This window comes from Nansenia antarctica, assembly GCF_963989245.1.
Source record: "Nansenia antarctica genome assembly, chromosome: 2".
NCBI classification, from domain to species: Eukaryota; Metazoa; Chordata; class Actinopteri; order Argentiniformes; family Microstomatidae; genus Nansenia; species Nansenia antarctica.
Window position 1 is genome coordinate 65,648,744 of NC_137675.1, and position 16,846 is coordinate 65,665,589.

At 42.0% G+C, this 16,846-nt stretch overlaps 1 protein-coding gene across 1 annotated transcript in view; it reads left to right on the top strand.

Annotated features, from left to right (window-relative positions):
* Nucleotides 1-16,110: 16,110 nt before the first annotated feature.
* The window catches only part of ppap2d (phosphatidic acid phosphatase type 2D), a 19,370-nt gene continuing 18,634 nt past the window's right edge, over nucleotides 16,111-16,846 (top strand). Inside the window, exon 1 of the mRNA XM_080524032.1 lies at nucleotides 16,111-16,830. Coding sequence (XP_080380158.1) covers nucleotides 16,626-16,830 — 205 coding nt within the window. The 5' untranslated portion in view covers nucleotides 16,111-16,625. The remainder of the gene's footprint in view (nucleotides 16,831-16,846) is intronic.

Sequence of the window (16,846 nt, forward strand, 5' to 3'; positions counted from 1 at the left end):
TTGACATATGAAGAGAAAAAGAAAAGTACATTACACACTCTAATCCACACCTAGGTGAGGGGGACATTGATTGCGTCATAGGGAAGTGGCCATTTATTGCCAATGTTAGAGGAAGTGAAAACCAAAGATATTGTAACATACAGGAGAATAATACAATATGTAAAAGTGTGTGTCTGTGTATGTGTGTGCCTGCTATAGGACAATAGGTCTACACTATCTCAACATTTAGTGCACACTAACTCCACTCCTTAATGTGTAGGAGCTTCCTGCCTGCCTACCGTTATGAGTGTGGCAGCTCTCTGACATCCATGGACAGGACCCACCTCCTGGAGAACGCACATGCAGAGAAGCCATAACCTCAGTACTAACCTCAGACCAACTGGTGCATCATAACTGTGTATCTGTCTTAATAAATCAAACGTTATGTAATGCAGAATTTCCTCCGTGAATGATAATGTGAGGAAGTATTTCCACTGTGAATGATAATGTGAGGCACAATGTGAGGCCGTATTTCCTCTGTATTCCTATGTATATATTATTTTTAAATTCTATTTCTGTTAATTATCGTGTGCGTGGATGATTCTTCTTGGTTGTGTTTTTGTGATGCTCACCAAAAGGGTTAGGGTTAGGCCATCAGAATGGAAGCCTTCATTCTGAAGCCATCAGAATGAAAACTGATGAGAGGCAGTACAGTAACCAGTAGAATGTGATCAGGGACTGACCTAGACCATAGCAGAGGATGTTGTCACATAGACAAACACCCTGGAAAGCAGAAGCCATACAGCACCATAAGTGAGTACACATACACACTTAGCGACATCTCCGACGTGAGCCGCAGTTTAACGACGCACTGACTGCGAAGCGAGGCTAGTTTGAAGCAGCGTAGTTTTACGTAGAAATACGCACATAATATCATATAATACATAATAAATTCATCCCAGTCATCCTAAAACTGTTACGATCAGATAGGGAACCCAAGTGCAGACACAGACCAGAGACTGATTGAAGTAAATAAGGTATATTTATTTAAGGACTGAGGCAGAGAATGGTCGTAAGGCAAGCGGGGGGGGGGTCAGGCAGGAGAAGTAGTCGGCAGGCAGGCAGGGGTCTAGGCAGGGGGAGAAGTCGGCAGGCAGGCAGGGGTCTAGGCAGGGGGAGAAGTCGGCAGGCAGGCAGGGGTCTAGGCAGGGGGAGTAGTTGGCAGGCAGGCAGGGGTCTAGGCAGGGAGACAGGTAGCGAGACTGGTAGGGCAGGAGGGCAGGTAGGGCAGGAGGGCAGGCGAGTAGGTAGAAGGACTGGTGGGGCAGGCAGGCAGGCGGGCATGTAGGGCAGGCAGGCGGGTAGGAGGAGGGCAGGTAGGCAGGAGGGCAGGTAGGCAGGAGGGCAGGCAGGCAGGAGGGCAGGTAGGCCGGAGGGCAGGCAGGCAGGAGGGCAAGGAGGCAGGAGGGCAGGTAGGCAGGAGGGCAGGCAGGCAGGAGGGCAGGTAGGCCGGAGGGCAGGCAGGCAGGAGGGCAGGTAACAGGAGTCAGGCTGAACGGACTGCAGGCACAGGGAATAAGGGTTTAGGGTACAAAGCGGACCGACAGAACAGAATTATAGTAAGGCTGGAAGCGTGACTAACAGGGGGAACTGAAGTTATGATCCGGCAATGTCATGAAGGCTGGACCGGGTCTTTATGGAGGGCTAACGATGAGGTAATTGTGAACAGCCGGACAAAACGCGCACCTGAAGCCACTCCTGCCAATTAGAGGGAGAGAGAGAGAGGGAGAGAGAGAGAGGGAGAGAGGGAAAGAGGCACTGCCCACTACCTAGAGGTAGAGGGCGTGACAAAAACTAAGTAGCACAATTGCAATCTAAGCAGAACAAATGCATCATAATGTTTTCTTCTTTGGGCAACCACCCTGTTTTAGACAGTTGTTTATGTTCAGTACGCCTCATTTATTAACATGTTCAATTGTATAGGCCCGATTGTATAATTGTCTGTAATTTACTTATTCTCTGTCGGTTCGTATGTGACAAAATAATGTCCCGTTGTGTTCACAGGGTTTATCTGAGACACCACAGGGACAATGTTTATGGGACTTGGGTGAATGATGGGTATACAGTCTAACGAATTTGTGAATACTATTTTGAGATATTTGGAGAAATGTAAAAGCTGTAGGAAGCACGTCTGATAATGAATCAAATAAGTACTACAGTGGTGGCTGTGTAGATTGTAGTATTACAATATAATACCTACCTTATCCCTCACTAGGTCTGGCACACGGAAATGAACATAATCGTCGCTATGAATATGATCATCATCAAGGTCTGGACGATTATGAGCTGAGAGAGTAAATCCGAGAGTCAGAGCCATGGCCAGCATCCCCCACAGGCAGAGCAGAAGGACCCGGACGCGGGACATCCGAAGCCGGGTGCATCGTCCCAGCCCACCGCCGTAGAGCCGCGCCGCTGCCTTGTGTCTCCGGATGGTCCTGATCATGACTTGCTATTGAAGATTCGCACAATGAACTCTAGTAAATTAATGATGTACACTCACTGATGCCCCTAGATTCTGCCCGTGTGGATCACACAGCTCTGACGATTAATGTCAAAATGAACTCCACTTCATAAATGAGGATTTGACTAAGGAACCCCCCCCACACACATCACAACAGCGTTTATGTAATTAATTAGAGCACTGGGCTGATGTTGCCGAGTGCGTGGTGAAATCATGCAAAATCAACAACGCAAAAAAAAAAAACACCATATCTATTTTATTCGACAGCACCTCAGCAGATGAATTCTGTTTGAGTTTTAGCGATGGTTTTTACCTGAATGGAGTGGAGTGCGTCGACATATCTGCAGGTATGGATAGGCAATGTGCGGCGTATCTAAAATCAAATCTATCAACGTTGACACCGGGAGAGACGTTATCCGGACCGCTGACAGAGAGACGGGGACAGCGCTGGGAAACAGCAGCTCGACGGATGGGAATCCTCCTCCCGGCGAAAGTTATACTGGAGGGGAAGTGCCAATGTTAAATTATTATATAATTATAATTATCTCATACGATAAGATAAATAATTCATATACGATATAATAATATCCATAAATAATATATCACGAAATATTATGAGCCAACTGGTGTTTGTACAGTGTGTTCCTGAGCAAAGTGTTTGTATCTGAGCCAATACATTTATGAGAAATGCAGTCATTTTGTAGAATTTAATTATTTCTACTGTTGTTGTTGTTGTTGTTGTTATTATTATTATTATTATTATTATTATCATCACCATCACCATTATTATTATTATTATTATTATTATTGTTATTATTATTATTGTTGTTGTTGTTGTTATTATTATTATTATTATTATTATTATTATTATTATTAGTAGTAGTAGTAGTAGTAGTAGTAGTAGTAGTAGTAGTAGTAGTAGTAGTAGTAGTAGTAGTAGTAGTAGTAGTAGTATCACCATCACCATTATTATTATTATTATTATTATTATTATTATTATTATTATTATTATTATTATTATTATAACAACAATACATGTAAAACATTGTATTTATTTATTGGTGGACACCATAGAGCTATTTCCGCAATGCAACCGTATGGTAACGTTAGGCTGCGTTCGTAAAATCGCCGGAGCGCACACTCGGTTCAACCTCATAAAGAGACCAAATAAATTGATTGGACAAGAGGCATTCCATGAGTGCTGTAAGGATTTCCACAGCAAATTTACGAACGCATTATCTGCCGCAAAGTTTATGGGATTGGTCCCCGCACCGCATGTTGCATTTCTCTAGCAAAGACTGGATGCAAGGTTGCGATATTATCTCTGGCTCTAATACAAGAACCATTTGTAACGTTATTGGTAAGTGGCAAATAAACTAATAGTTACTGTCATAAATATTCAATGCTATTAATAATTATTGAGATACATTCATTAATATGAACGCAGACATGTTTTTTAAAAAGTAGCTAACTTTCTTCCCCCCCTCAACTTCAACTCGTCTAAAGTCGTACATGAAAAGTGTCTAGCTAGCGTACTATAGTGCAACATGTTTTTAAAATACTTTAATGTGAAAACCAGAGCTTACGGTGTGATATAGAAATGTCAAATAGGGCTTTTAGGAATAATATTATGCTAGCTAAAAAATGCTGTGTCATAGTCCTGCAGGTACCTCTGCCGCCCCCTAGTGACAGGACTGCACCATGGCACCAAGACCTCGCAGGAGACCTCGCAGGAGACCTCGCAGGAGATGGTAAATTATTTGAAAACCTTGGTCTGTTGTAGGTCACTTTACCAGTGTTCAATTGAAATAAGAACATCGGTTCTCGGGTCAATGATGGATAAGGTTTTCAGAAGTGCAAAAAGTTAAAAAGTTAAATGATGCATGACACATTTTCCATTAATAATATATTTTATATTTTGCACCCAAAGATGTGTAAATAGGACTAGCATAGATTGTCATAATTCGGTACAACCATACACTCTTTGTGTATTCAATAAAGGAGAGCAAATAGTTAACATAATGTATATTAATTGTTAATTTTAGAAAATATTGCATTCGGACACAAAATGTACACGTCACGTCATTGACCCTCTCCCAGTTGCAGTTATACAATATTGTGATTAATAGATAGTAATAAGTCACGTGGTAGAAACCATTTCTTCCAGTATGGATCCTCTGGGCTGGAAAAACAGTCTGAAGGAGATCGCTGGCCTCCTGCCTATCCCTGAGACCCAGCATGGCCGAGGAACTCAGGTTTGTGCACTGTTGTCTGGGAGATCTTCTGGCATATTTGTAGCGACTGTTTGATGTCAAGTGTCCTGCGTAAGTCATGTGACAGTGATACGTGTTTGGCTCCAAAAATTCGCCAACAATTACCATGAGGTTAACGTCGAGATCCTCAGCTTTTATATTTGAGGGTATTTGTGTACATTATTGCTTTCACCACATGGATTCATATGGTTTTTTATTCATATGTGCTCATTTGGTGCTCTGAAATAGAGGGACTAGAGTCCTATTTCAGGGCACCAAATGAGCACATTATAATGAATAAAAAGTGTTGTCATTTCTAAAGGGTGAAACTAATTATGTACACACATTGAGAGGGGAGAGCCACTGTCCCGTGACTTCCGCAGGGCGCTGTGTGTGGACGTTTGGAGCGCGTATCTGTCTGCCATGTACAATATGTGACTGCAGCTTGAACAAGGTGTGTGTTCCTTTTCTCTCTCTCTTCAGAAGGCGACTATGGTCCACATGCTGTGCTATTTTGACTCCCTTCAGCATGAAATCCACAACTTGCAGAGCCGCCTCCCCCCCCACTGCCTGCCCCAGGACCCTCGTGACACAGGTATCCACACGTCCACTGGTATCAGTTCATTTAGAAATCCATCATTGGCAACCCCACCCCTCCATGTACCTTCGTTCACTACTGAACATTTCCACAAGCATACGCAATCTACGCTCCAGAAAATTCATCACTCTGGTCGTCCCCAAAGTCCGCACCTCCTTTGGCCATCACTCTTTTCTTTTTCTGACTGGAACGAAGACACTTAAAACACAACACCTTCATCTCGTTACCCTCTTTTAAAAAGTCATTACTAGATATAGACTGTGTTCGGAATGGCATACTAGCATACTACTTATACTAGATATGCTGCCAAGTCTCACGCAATCGCCGTGAGACTCACGCATTTCAACCAGTTCTCACGCTCTCACGCCGCATCTCTATTTTTCACGGCGAGAAATAACAATTGTTTTACGGGACTTTTATTTTTGAAATTCCTTGAAAGAAAGCTACCGGACATGAGTTTCGTGGCATCTTTCTGCACGCGCGTTAACTTGAGTCTGCAATCGAAGCGGCAGGCGAGCGCTGATGGAAGAACCTGTGTTCACGCGAGCTGCAAGAACGTAGCAAGCAGGGTTGCCAGATTGGGCTACCTTTGGTCACACTGGACAGGTGGATTCGGCAGCTTTTAGACCGGTTGGGCTGGACATTGTCAATTCCGTCTGGCAACCGTGGTAGCAAAATATGTGCATACATTACAACATCGTATCTGGTAGCCTACTGGACTGGATTGCACCAAATGGCGTAAGTCATTACTAAATGCAGGCATTTAGTAGTTACTAAACCCCTAGTTGTTACTAGTTAGTTTCAAACTACTGTAGTTGTTTACTAATTTCGGTTGCACCACGCCAATCTTTTGCCAATCTTAGCTAGTAAATACTCAGTTTTGGTAACAGTTTTTTGTTTCTCTACTGTAACATAACCAGGTACATTAATAATAATAATAATTATTAATAATTACAATTTACAATACAAATACAACAATTGGAGGTCCCTCCCCAAAAAATTGGGCGCGCTGCGCACGCACAAAATCACCCACCAAGCCCTCATTCTGACCCAGGAAAAACCCTGGTATGTACTGTATAACATGATAGCCATCTATGAGCAATGCACTGTATATAAGATGATGACCACTGGTCTTTCTGCTGCTGACCAAGGGGCTGAGTCCTGTTGATGGGGCCAATTTTTCTTTTAGAGTCTGTAGGCTACTGTATTTGTTTATTAAGATTTCATAAATATGATATATTGTCTGAATTTTTTTCTTCTTTTATAAAATGTTATTATTTATTATTTATTATTTTAATTTCTTGTGCTGGTTTATTATGAACAAACATGTACAATTGCAGGAAACTAGCACAACTAATTGGGTGGGAGAGAGGGGCCGCCGCTGCCAAAACGTGCACAGTTTTGGGTCGCTCCACCGCCAAAAAATCTCACTCCAAACTTGCCAGCCCTGGTATTATGGAGTTTTCGAATTGATTGCCACTGTCAACCACTGTCAATTTCTAACTGAATGACGATTCCCACAAAATAGGCATTGTGCTGGAGCTATATTAACCCACATTGATGATCAATTATTGGTTACATTTATTATTTCGTCTTTCAAACGAATGTATGTACAAGGCTAAAGGAATGGCGCATGCCGTGTGGTTTCATCTAGTCCATTTCACTCAGTTTGTGGGCAGACTATTGAAACAACATTAAACCCCCTTTATGATACTTTATTATGACGCATTAACGTGACACCGTCACCCAACAAATAAACAAAGGCTTCAGCACAAAGTTAATTCATTATAGACGAACTCCTCCACGAGACGACATCGTTTACGACTACAAGCTCACCTGTGTGGTTAAGTAATAGGTAGTAAGTTCATAAAAATAAATATATTTTCAAATATACCACAAATATATTTTCCGCTAAACCTGCAGACTGAGTAGGTATTAGGTAAGTTGATTCAATTAACCAACTTTATCTAGGTTAGTCTCAATGTGATAAACAAAAATCTGTTTTTCAATAGAGACCTAGGGGGTATTCCATCAACGTCATTAGGAAAATCCAGATTTAGGCTCAAAATAAGGCATTTTTAGAAATCTCGCGGGATTTATCCAAAATAAGCTGGATTGTCTTTTAGCAAAGTTGATGGAATACCCCCCTGGTCCAAGACAGACAATCTGTTTCAGACAAATCACAAACGTAGACACACATCATAAAACAAAACAGACGCACACACATCCAGTTAGGTCCGGAAATATTTGGACAGTGACACAATTTCCATAATGTTGGTTCTGCACGCCACCACAATGGATTTGAAATGAAATAATCGAGACGCAATTGCAATCTCTCTCTCCTATCAGTCATGCCGCGTCGTAGTGCCCGCCTGGCATTGCGTGGGCACTACCAGTCCGAAAATGACTCCGACAGCAGCACCCCAGCTGTGACCCCAGCTCCGGCCCACGCCCCCAGGCTGAGCCTGCTTTCTCCTCCAAGTACCACGACAGCGACCTTCACCGGTTATAGTAAGTTCAGTGTGTGTGTGTGTGTGTGTGTGTGTGTGTGTGTAGCACTGGACTGAACTGAAACTGCAAGGGAATCTGGCATGTCTCCCTGCTGCTGATCACTCGGTCTCTCACAGCAGTGTTTAAAACTGTAACTCTCGATGAATGTATTGTCACCATCTCACTGAATGTATTGTTGGCTGTGGCGCAGGAGGTAGAGTTGCCATCTAATGATCACAAGGTTGGCAGATCAGCGGTTCAAGCAGTGAGCGGGCCAGCGCCTTGCATGGCAGCTTGTTGCTATTGGTGTGTGAATGTGTGTGTGAATGGGTGAATGAGAGGCCGTTGTAAAGCGCTTTGGAGCAGCTTTGGAGCAGCAAAAAAGGTGCTATATACTGTAAGTGCAGTCCATTTACCTTTCACTTTAAAAGCTAGGCTGCAGGTTTTACCAAAAGCTTAACCTCTTCATCTGGCTTCCTGACAGTCATAGCCCACACTGCATACATCACAGTCACGAGCAGATAACTGAAACCATGCCCCACATCTTAAATGGTTGTCATGCATATAAAGGGCTCTCCATATGTAGGCATGATCGAATCGTGCATCTGATTTCAGAGGGTGTCATTTCCATATTCAGGCCTGCCGCAACGCTGTACAAGCACTCCACTGTAAAGCCTAGCATTTTCAGTCTGTGTAGTGACGATTCAGAAGTGTTCTCTAATATTTCATCAAACACTCCCGATGCTGTAATTGTCAATGAAAATCACAGAGAGGTGCTCATTCTAGAAGTTGGCTGCACCTTTGACCATAGCCTAGAGAAAGCCTTTTCAACCGAGTTCTTGAAATACCAACAGCTGGAGCAGGCCATATCACAACTGGGTTACAGATGTAAACTTTTAGTTTTCATACTTGGCAGCCTGGGCCATGTTCACAAGCTTGTTGTCAGAGGCCTTCAAATGGCTGGCCTATCTAAGAGAAGGGCCAAACAGTTAGCAAAGTATTGCTCAGTATCTGCTATTATTGGTAGCCGCTCAATATGGAGAAGGCAGTGCTTCTTGTACCCATGAGCTTTATACAGTCTGTTTTACAGTATTGATAATGTATGTCAATCCACTGTTATCATTTGGTGTGAATAACATCCTATGTGTAGGCATAACTGGTTGTCAATTCAGCACTATTGTAACTGACTGTTTTCATAATGTCCAAATGCACTGATAGCATTTATGTCCTTTAGATATTGTACATTTATGTGGACATAAATAAAGCATTTAAAATGAGTGTGTGTGTGTGTGTGTGTGTGTGTGTGTGTGTGTGTGTGTGTGTGTGTGTGTGTGTGTGTGTGTGTGTGTGGTTTCTGTAATGACCAATGTCACTTTTCACAGTTGTCTGCTAACACACCAGATGTTGTTGTTGTTGTTAATGAAGAGTCCATAGAGGTGTCTGTATTAGAGGTAGCATGCACCTTTGACATAAGCCTAGAGGAAGCCTTCATGACTAAGGTCATGAAATACCAGCAGCTTATAGACACCATCTCAGAGCTAGGCTATAGGTGTACGCTATTAGTCTTTATATTTCTTGGACATGTGCACAGATTGGTTGTCAGAGGACTACGTCTACTGGGAATGTCCAAGGGAGAAGCAAAAAGGCTCAGCAAGTATTGCTCTGTCTCTGCGATTATTGGCAGCCGCCAAATATGGCGGAGACGGTGTTACTTGTACCCGTGAGTCTTGTCCTGTTGTATGTGAAAGACATTGTCCATGTCTGTTTGTGAATGCATCCCATCTGTGCCTTCAGTATTTGTGTCCTTGTATACTTGTTTCTATGTGGACAGAAATAAATGATTAAAATGTGTGTGTGTGTGTGTGTGTGTGTGTGTGTGTGTGTGTGTGTGTGTGTGTGTGTGTGTGTGTGTGTGTGTGTGTGTGATTCTGGTAAGGATAATAATATTAAGAGGTCAGAAATACAGAGGAACTTACAATGTTTTGTATTTCCTCCTTGTTAGGCTTGGGCCTGTCGCCTCCTGCTGCACCAAGTAAATCAGAGTGTGTGTGTGTGTGTGTGTGTGTGTGTGTGTGTGTGTGTGTGTTTTCTACCTCCTTTGTTCTTAATGTGCATTATTTTAGATTAGCTTCAACCCATTCTGTGACATCACACCCTTTACATTCTGGAATCACATGTCTGAGCCGTTATACCCCTAGACACTTGTGTAGATATGGAAGGATTGAATAGGTATTAATGGAGTTCAAATCTTATACTCTTCCGCAGACTTATGTGCTCTTTCTAACCTCTTCCTGATGTCCTCTGAGATCTCCTTTCCTCTCGCCATGGGGTGTTTGGCATTCACCTGTATGGATAACACAAAACTGACCGGGTTTCTAATTTCTATTTCAGTCCCACCTGAACTCTTTCCTAAAGATCTCTCCTTCAACTGGTTCATTTGGTACCCAATTATTTACCCACCAGATACTACTTACTTGATTTAACCAATGCAACTTGGTTCACTTACTTTTGTACTTGCACTAATTTCTTTATAATTTAGTTTTTTTTCTACTACACGCATGATTCCCTCTAAACCAACATATGAAATTGGTAAAAAGTAAACCTGTTATGGCAGATAAAAAAGACTGGTTCTGATTAAATAAAGATTTCATGGTAAAAACAAAAATAATCGTTAATTGCACAAGGGGTTCATCTACTTTCAAGCAGCACTGTATATCTGTACATATCTCTATGGCTTGCACTATGCACTATTGCATCTGGCTAGATGCCGAATGCTTACATAGTACATACTTGTACTATGCCAATGACAATTAAATTGAATCTGAATCTAAGTAAGTGAAACATATTATTTAAACATCTATATTTATTCTCCCTCCCTCCAGGTGAGCGTCTCTTCACCAGCATTGCTCCCAAGGTCACGGACATGCAGCTGGAGATGGACAACTGATCTGCTCCACATGCTGGAGTCTTCAGAGTCCCAGAGCTCCAAGGTGGATGAAGCGATCGCTGTGCTGGAGACCCACTGGGCTGAGGAGGCTGCACACAAATCTGTCCACATCTCAGCTTGATTTCCAAGAGGCCATTATATTAAAAGGAGATCCAGACTGTGAAATCTACTTCACTAATAAAAAATATTTGAGCATTGAAAAAAATAATAAAAGATTTCTGTACAAAATGAAATTGATTGACTCGGACCAGCAATGCACATCCCAGCTGGGCATGAAACAGAGGATGTGAAAAAACTACTAGATCATTAAACAGTTGTACTTTTAGAACTACTAGATCATTAAACAGTTGTACTTTTAGAACTACTAGATCATTAAACAGTTGTACTTTTATGGCCCAGCTATGCACCATCAGGAAACGTGTGAAGTGTGTGCTCCCACAAGCACATGATGTCATTGTATTGTCAAGGTAAACAGAATATTAAGTATTTCATTGGTTGAAGCTCTGCTGTTAAAATGCAACGGAAACAGTTGGAGCTTGTCGGACATGGCTTAAATAATTTATTATAGAAATGTTATTGCAATGGAGGATAAACCTGTAGCATTTTGACTGTTTGTGAACCACAGATCTCCCAAACAGTCCTATATAACTGAAGTGTGTTGATGTAATACAAATCTATTATAAAGGATGTTGCCATGACTATGGTATATCATAGATTCACAGTCCATGTAGTATAATGTCCGTGACCTTGGGAGCAATGCTGGGGTGCATGTTGTGGATAAATGGGAAGAGACGCTCACCTGGAGGGAGGGAGAATAAATATAGATGTTTAAATAATATGTTTCACTTACTTAGATTCAGATTCAATTTAATTGTCATTGGCATAGTACAAGTATGTACTATGTAAGCATTCGGCATCTAGCCAGATGCAATAGTGCATAGTGCAAGCCATAGAGATATGTACAGATATACAGTGCTGCTTGAAAGTAGATGAACCCCTTGTGCAATTAACGATTATTTTTTGTTTTTACCATGAAATCTTTATTTAATCAGAACCAGTCTTTTTTATCTGCCATAACAGGTTTACTTTTTACCAATTTCATATGTTGGTTTAGAGGGAATCATGCGTGTAGTAGAAAAAAAACTAAATTATAAAGAAATTAGTGCAAGTACAAAAGTAAGTGAACCAAGTTGCATTGGTTAAATCAAGTAAGTAGTATCTGGTGGGTAAATAATTGGGTACCAAATGAACCAGTTGAAGGAGAGATCTTTAGGAAAGAGTTCAGGTGGGACTGAAATAGAAATTAGAAACCCGGTCAGTTTTGTGTTATCCATACAGGTGAATGCCAAACACCCCATGGCGAGAGGAAAGGAGATCTCAGAGGACATCAGGAAGAGGTTAGAAAGAGCACATAAGTCTGCGGAAGAGTATAACATTTGAACTCCATTAAAGGCGTCTGCTAAATGCCAAAATGTAATGTAATGTAAATGTTTCAACAAATTCTTTATTCCATTCCATGCATTTCATGCATGGGCAATGAGCCCATCCTCCAATTTCTACCTCCTAGTATCCTCTGGTTTGATTACAATACAATACAATAACTTTATTTTTTGGTACAAAAAAGGCTACAACAAGAGTGTCAACACTACTCCACACCACTTGTCACCATTGCAGCTTTAAGAAAACAATAATAAACTAACAAATACTAGATTGGGAGTTGGAGTTCTGCATTATGAGGTAAAGACCACTGACCCCTTCTATTTCATTGATTAGGTGAATAAATCGAATGAGTGTATTCTTCCTTTGTTGAAAGAGAGGCATTCTGTACTTTACCTATTATAATGTAATCATCAGATATGTGCCAAATAATGAGCCCGTCACAATGTCCAACATTTCACACACTAGTTATTAGAGGGCTTGCAGAGTTTATTCAACTTATCAATAAGGTAGATAAACCTCCTGTAATTGCACTCTCGGAATAGTCAAAAGTTATGCAGACTTGTTGGCAGTAAGGTATGTGCTCTAATTAGCTGACCATATTTGTTATACTAATATTATTACAGGCTAAGTATTGTGCAGCTTAATGGCTCAAAACTACCAAGGTCATGTCCTCTGTGTGTCCTCAATGGGAGGTCCTGGGTCCAACCATGATGGCAGGGCCTTCTTTGAAAAAATCATTGTTAATCATAGAAAGCTTTGAAAGAAGTTGAAACATTTAAAACAATGTAACTATTTATTGAACTAATAGACATTTGTTTGTTCATTCTCTAAACAACTGTTGAACATAGAACATTTCAGCACATTGTCAAATGTTTAAATCACTTTTTCCTACACTTTACACATAACTGAGTATTAACCTAGTCCTAGAGCTTCAGATAAATGTGTAAAAGTAAAAAAAAATCAGATATTGCTTTTTTTTTTTTGTAGATAGTAGATGCCATTCAGCTGACGCCTTTATCCAAAGTGACTTACATTGCAGTGAGTGTGTATATTTTACAGTATGGTCCCAGCGGGGAACAAACCCACAACCTTTTTCTTTTCAGAAAATCTCTTTTATGGTTTATGGATACCCAAGTATATAAAAGTTAGCATTTTGGTGGCAAAACTACCAGAACTGTCCCATCTCAATGCTTTGTAATAGTGATATAACTACAGTAAACAGATGCTTGGTAAAGAAGTCTGGTGGTGACGGTAACTCTTTGATCTTTGATGATGTATATCTCTTCTGTCACCCTTGCTGCAGATGGGCTGAAGACATGTGGATGCATCTATACCAAGTCCACCAGCAGGCTGGCCTCGGAGTCCTGGAATATACTCACCTGCACAGAGAGAGAGAGAGAGAGAGAGAGAGAGAGAGAGAGAGAGAGAGAGAGAGAGAGAGAGAGAGAGAGAGAGAGAGAGAGAGAGAGAGAGTCTTATTCACCTCTGCTGATCAATGGATGAGGATTAATTCATTCTTTGTAAAAATGAATACTTATCCATTGATCGGCAGAGGTGACACACACACTCACACACACACACACACACACACACACACACACACACACACACACACACACACACACACACACACACACACACACACACATATACACACACACACACACATTCTTTGTGGCATAAGATTGTCAGCCAAATGGATGTCAATCATTTTCTGTTCCTTCTTTTTGAGCATCATCTCTTCCCCTCTCTCACTCCCTCTGAGGAGACTGACTGTACATTGAGCATCATCTCTTCCCCTCTCTCACTCCCTCTGAGGAGACTGACTGTACATTGAGCATCATCTCTTCCCCTCTCTCACCTCCTCTGAGGAGACTGACTGTACATTGAGCATCATCTCTTCCCCTCTCTCACCTCCTCTGAGGAGACTGACTGTACATTGAGCATCATCTCTTCCCCTCTCTCACCTCCTCTGAGGAGACTGACTGTACATTGAGCATCATCTCTTCCCCTCTCTCACTTCCTCTGAGGAGACTGACTGTACATTGAGCATCATCTCTTCCCCTCTCTCACTTCCTCTGAGGAGACTGACTGTACATTGAGCATCATCTCTTCCCCTCTCTCACTTCCTCTGAGGAGACTGACTGTACATTGAGCATCATCTCTTCCCCTCTCTCACCTCCTCTGAGGAGACTGACTGTACATTGAGCATCATCTCTTCCCCTCTCTCACTTCCTCTGAGGAGACTGACTGTACATTGAGCATCATCTCTTCCCCTCTCTCACTTCCTCTGAGGAGACTGACTGTACATTGAGCATCATCTCTTCCCCTCTCTCACTTCCTCTGAGGAGACTGACTGTACATTGAGCATCATCTCTTCCCCTCTCTCACTTCCTCTGAGGAGACTGACTGTACATTGAGCATCATCTCTTCCCCTCTCTCACCTCCTCTGAGGAGACTGACTGTACATTGAGCATCATCTCTTCCCCTCTCTCACCTCCTCTGAGGAGACTGACTGTACATTGAGCATCATCTCTTCCCCTCTCTCACCTCCTCTGAGGAGACTGACTGTACATTGAGCATCATCTCTTCCCCTCTCTCACGTCCTCTGAGGAGACTGACTGTACATTGAGCATCATCTCTTCCCCTCTCTCACCTCCTCTGAGGAGACTGACTGTACATTGAGCATCATCTCTTCCCCTCTCTCCCTTCCTCTGAGGAGACTGACTGTACATTGAGCATCATCTCTTCCCCTCTCTCACTCCCTCTGAGGAGACTGACTGTACATTGAGCATCATCTCTTCCCCTCTCTCACTCCCTCTGAGGAGACTGACTGTACATTGAGCATCATCTCTTCCCCTCTCTCACCTCCTCTGAGGAGACTGACTGTACATTGAGCATCATCTCTTCCCCTCTCTCACCTCCTCTGAGGAGACTGACTGTACATTGAGCATCATCTCTTCCCCTCTCTCACTCCCTCTGAGGAGACTGACTGTACATTGCTGAACACGTTCCATGAGAAGGAATCATACATGGGTATGATAAGTAGCCTGTAAATGTGTTACAAGCATGACTTCCCAGTTTGATGTTTCCTGTGCTAGTTAGTTCTAATTTGTGTTCTAAGATCACTTAAAACGGAATTGTGTATAGTATGATATCAGACAATATACAATATAATACAATATTATATTCATACAATATTACCTACCATTGGGGTGATAGTAAATCTGAATACAAAGTTCTGAAGAGAAGCACCTTTCTGTGCCTCTTTCCTAACTCTAGGAAACACAAGGTGGCACTCTCTTCCTTCACTACTGCAAAAGCTCATCAGAGACTCTGAATCAATGATGAAGTCTCTGCCAAACAGTTTGAGCACTAAAGGACAATCTCATCTAAACACTGAAACTAATGTGTGTTATTAATCAATAACAAATAAGTAGTGTAAGTAAAAAAAGAACTGGTAATTGCTGTAATAAAGGCAGGCCTACTGGGCTCAGATTTAAAGTGACATGCCCTCCAGTACTTTGGGCTCTTTTATGTGGGGATTGATGTATTTTCTTTTCAATATGTTGAGGATATAGAATAGTATGTGCTCGATAACTCCAAACGTATTTTATTATCTGGTGAAAGTGTAGGCCTATGTAACATTTATTAAATAAAATAATAATACAGATAATTCAGTCAAATCAATCAAACATGACTCGTAGCGTGCATATTGTGAGCATTTCACAGTTAATCATTAAGTATAGGGAAACTCGGGGGACGGGCGTAAGTGCCCAGAGAAAAGGGGAGATAGATGGGTGGGTTGTCAGAGGGTGCGACTGAAGCAGAAGAGGTATAGCATTTGCAAATCAAAACAAACGTGAAGTCTGTCTAGGTTTTGGGAGGGACATATGCGAGGGAACGGAAAAGTGTAGCAACACAGTAACGAGAGGGCGCTTTGGGAATAGTGGAATGGGAATGGCATACGCAAGTTTAGAAGTTGACAGAGAAATCGAACAGTGCGTGTTTCGCGAAAGCTTTTATGGGAATGATTTGATTGATTTCGCGCGCCTCATGATGTACGTTAGGTGCTAGCTGAAGACTGTTAATGACACAAAACAATACAGTCCGTGGAGAAGTTAGCTCGCTTTAGCACGTTTAGCTCGCAAATCTGATCACTGAACTTGTGCCAGCGAACTTCTCTCACTTTAGTTCAACTTTACATGTCTCTGAACTTGTCTTGAATTTCACTGACAGTCAGGTAGCGTGATACCTGTCAAGTTTTACTTTGTGGTTGGACATGGTTTTAGCTAACCATCAATCATTTTTATTATTGTAACGACGGATGGACTGAATGTTCTGGGATTTTCATTGTCATATAACAACGTTTTGATTTAGAGGAAAACGAGGAAAAACATGCAAAAGTTCAACTCGACCCACACCAACACGCTTCCTCGGGACGCTGAGCTCCAGCAGCGCTTAGCCGACACCGGGGGAGCCGGGGAGGCGATGAAGGAGAACGGCGCTGGGAAGAATCACATCCTCGCGGAACCTGCGGAAAATTCATTCTGCACTAAGCGAAAGATGTTGGTCGGTTTGGATGTACTATGCGTGTTTATAGGTAAGGATGACATTAA